At 52.0% G+C, this 3,995-nt stretch overlaps 1 protein-coding gene across 1 annotated transcript in view; it reads right to left on the bottom strand.

Moving 5' to 3' along the window:
- The window catches only part of gli3 (GLI family zinc finger 3), a 41,165-nt gene extending 40,014 nt beyond the window's left edge, over positions 1 to 1,151 (bottom strand). Inside the window, exon 1 of the mRNA XM_056299216.1 lies at positions 1,025 to 1,151. Coding sequence (XP_056155191.1) covers positions 1,025 to 1,151 — 127 coding nt within the window. The remainder of the gene's footprint in view (positions 1 to 1,024) is intronic.
- Positions 1,152 to 3,995: the final 2,844 nt, after the last annotated feature.

Genomic DNA, 3,995 nt, shown 5'->3' with positions numbered 1-3,995 from the left:
TTCCCTCCTCCCCCCCCCACCCCCCACCCACCCACCCCTGGCTTGTCAGTGTATGGCCCGCCCCAGCCTTTCCCTGGCAGGTAGGGGGAGCAGCGATGACAGACTGTCATTAAAAAAACGGCTGGAGTCCCCTCTCTTTCAAGGAACTCAAAACTCCTGGATGCCTCCCCTCCTCTCCCTCTCCCTCCCAAAATGCAACCCCACCCCCCCTCCCCCTCCACCCCAACACAACCCTGAAAGGAACTGGGCTTTGTCAGAGGAGCAAAGGATAGAGGAATCCCCACCCCCACCCCCACCTCCACCACCCCTTCCAACCCAGGCCCGTGTTCCTTACTCCCTGTGGAGTATTGTTAAAACACAGACCCCCCCCCACTCACCCCACCCACCCTTCTCTTTCCACGGCTGGGCTCTTAAAAAAGCATGCTTTGCATGAGAAAAAACGATTAGTCTTCAAATGCTGCGCTGTCAAAAGAGGGCTCTCTCTCTCTCTCTCTCTCTTTCTTTCTCTCTCTCTCTCTCTCTCTCTCTCTCTCTCTCTCTCTCTCTCTCTCTCTCTCTCTCTCTCTCTCTCTCTCTTTCTTTCTTTCTTCTCTCTCTCTCTCTCTCTCTCTCTCTCTCTCTCTCTCTCTCTCTCTCTCTCTCTCTCTCTCTCTCTCTCTCTCAGGTTGGGGCAGAAATGTGCTCAGATAGTAGAATCTCCCCACCAGCCCACCACCCCTCCACCCCCATTGTTTTTCTAAGATGAGGCGTTATTTGTCTTAGAGCGATGGGCCGCTAGCATTCACTTTGCAGAGGAGCCCCCACTAGGTCTTACTGGGGTGGGGGGTGGGGGGGGTCATATCATGTTGGATAGCGGCGCCTTAGTGGGCGGAAATGACTGAGCAAATAAAAAGGGGAAGAGGTGCTCATGTAAGCACGGTTTTGGTGAAGAGAGGGAGAATATATCGGGGGCCGGGGCTTCATTTGGGGGTATTAACCCTCAGGATTTACATTTGACGTTCAAACAATAGACCACCCCCTTGACCGCCTCTCCGGGACGGGCTGAGGTCTACGGAGAACTGCGAGTGAAAGGAGGCTCCGGTGGTGGTGGTGGTGGGTGGGGGCTGCAAATACATCGAGCTCAGCTCAGCAACACAGGATGTTTGAACCATGCCGGCGATTCCATTTCTCATACAAAACTTAGGACGCGAGAGGACGCACAAACTTTCTTCGTGAGTGCAACAGGAGGAATTAAGACATGTGGAATGTGGTTGAAGTCGACATTTTTCCATTATACATTTTCTTGTTTTGTTTTTTTGGGGGGGGGGCAGGGGATTTCTTCTGAGTTTAACAAAGATAAATGTTGGGGGGGGGAAATGTTGTTTTAGGCTTCTTGTTCATTTTCCTCTGCCTGCAACACTAGAAACTTTCTCTGAGGTTCAAGTCAGACTTTCCCTCGTAAAATGACACCACATCGCTCTAATGATTGAACTCGCAGCAAAAACAAGAAGGAGAAAAAAGAACCTGCTTTACAGCTGTTAGTCGATGGCCCTCAACCTCTGCGTGTGCACGCGCATGCATGCATGTGTGTGTGTGTGTGTGTGCACGTGCATGCATGCAAGAGTGCATGCGTGTGTGCGTGCATGTGTATGTGCCCGTGTCTGCTGGTGTCCTGGCCTGATGCATAGCTTTACACGTCAAGCAACAGAGGCGAGTGACAGATCATTGTTCACAGCGAGCGGCCAGCTCATCTGTCCTGTGCGTCACGGGGCCCCGGACGAGAAGGCACAGACCCCCTCGCGGATGCCACAACCAGCTCCCGTCAAAGCTGACACAATGCACACATCTGCAATAACAGCCCCGGCCCGGCCCGGCCCGGCCCGGCCCCGGGGAAGCTGCGTCTGTTAGGGTGTGCCACTTCGCAAACAGAGCAAGGAAAAAAAGAGAAAAAAGCAAATGGGGCCTCCACCAGAGCACTCCGGTAACTTGCTGCTACACTTCACGCCGCAGAGTTAAAGGAGCTTCTTTTTTTTTTTTTTTACGACGGCTACAGCAAACAAGAGGAGGAGACGAGAGTCGGCCTTACCCGAGCGTGACCCGTGCCGTTTGTGCTCGAGTGTTTGAGAAAGGAAAACACAGGTGCTTGCTGGCAAACTCTGCCCCGGTACACACACACGCACGCACACACACGCACACACAAACACACACACACATGCACACACATGCACACACACACCCACACACACACACATGCACACGCACACACACATTCTGTTCCTACACAGTGCTCTCTCATCTTGAGCGGCCGCAGAGCTTCGGTGCTGCATCCATTTTAATTTTCTTTCTTTTAATGAATCGCTTCAGATCCTATTTTCTCATTTTTTTTGGTTTTTATTTGGCCTTTTTTGTTCTTTTCCTCCGTGCCACTTGTTCTGGGGGAGGACTCGACCAGACTAATTGCCAGGTCTGGTAGGATTTTGGAGCGAGCCAAAGCCATGGAACGCAAACCAGCCCTCTCTGACTCAAGGCAACTCGAGTCTTTTCCCTCCTACCGCTGATTTCCTGAGAACGAAATGAAAAAACGATGTTGCTTGCACAAGAGACGTGGGGAAAGGAATGGAGACGAGAGAGCCATGAAGAATAAATACCAGTGTGTGTGTGTGTGTGTGTGTGTGTGTGTGTGTGTGTGTGTGTGTGTGTGTGTATGTGCATGCACGCATGCACGAATGCATGTATGTGTATGTGTATGTGCATGTGGATGTCTGTGTGTGCAAGTGAGTACGTGTGCATTGTGTGTGTGTGTGTGTGTGTGTGTGTGTGTGTGTGTGTGTGTGTGCAAGTGAGTGTGTCTACACACTTAAGGGAGAGAGAGAGTATCCACAGGCGCGTGCACGTGTGCGTGCACGTCTGCTTGCATGCATTTAAAATGTAAATGTGACGGGATGTGGAGCATAAGTAAGACGTGTGTGCTCCACATGCATGTATATTTGTAAGGCACCGTCGTACAACGTAGCTTTTGCTTTCATCGCCGCTTCATGCCTACCCTGCCCCCCCGCCCCCACCCAGCCTTTTAGGCAAAAGACATCACCCCTCTTGAAAGGTGCCTTTAGCAGGCTCCTTGAAGCAGGGAGCGAGGGTCCCTCTCTGGGACAGTGATGGTTGTGGTGGAGGGGAGCTGGGGAGAGGAGGGAGAGGGTGGGGGGGAGAGCAGGAACACATAGCATATTAAATCTGCCGGCGGAGTTGGGTCGTCCGCCCGGACAGCCAGAGAGCCAGATCTGAGGCATGCCCTGAAGGGATGGCTGGGCCTGGGGATTAGGAGGGCAAGGAGAAGCCCTTGCGCACCCGCAGACCCCTTCTTTTCACCGCTCGCACGCAAATGCGTCCCGACATTTTGACGCTCCTCAGGTTTGCCATCGCGGCCTAACTTTTCACAGCACTCCTCCTCCTCCTCCTCAGTGCCCCCGCGAACCGAACCGAGACGCATGCACAACACACACACACACACACACACCACACACACACACACACACACACACCCGCCATCGCACAGCCTTTTTTCCCCCCTCAATCACGACCTCTCTTCCTGTCTTGTTCTCATTCCTTCCCCATTGTGTCTATTTCATTGGATGTCAATATATCAAAGTACCAAATCATCAAAGTAGGAAATGTCTGTTTAGGGACCATCCAGCCAGCTATAGACGCTATATTCATGGGCAGCATCCGCCGGCCTAGTCGCACAAGAAACCAGTCCAAACTTCCAACAAGGAGCTGGTTTTTTTTTGGTAGTTGTTTGGCTGCGCAACATGAAAAGGTGTATCGACCACAACCATTTGCATCTGCAAACGATTGCGTGTGACGCCAGTGAAGGAGGAGCGCTGAGAAACGTGCTCAAGACGAGTCCCAGATGAAACACCCTGCACACACTTAACTGCTCCTTTAAGGCTAATATTTGTGATGCAACCTGACAACCTGCACTGCTGCAGCACAAAATTAAAAAAAAAACAGCAACACAA

Source organism: Lampris incognitus, chromosome 19 (assembly GCF_029633865.1).
Source record: "Lampris incognitus isolate fLamInc1 chromosome 19, fLamInc1.hap2, whole genome shotgun sequence".
In the NCBI taxonomy this organism is placed as follows: domain Eukaryota; kingdom Metazoa; phylum Chordata; class Actinopteri; order Lampriformes; family Lampridae; genus Lampris; species Lampris incognitus.
This window is presented reverse-complemented; position numbering and strand designations above follow the sequence as displayed.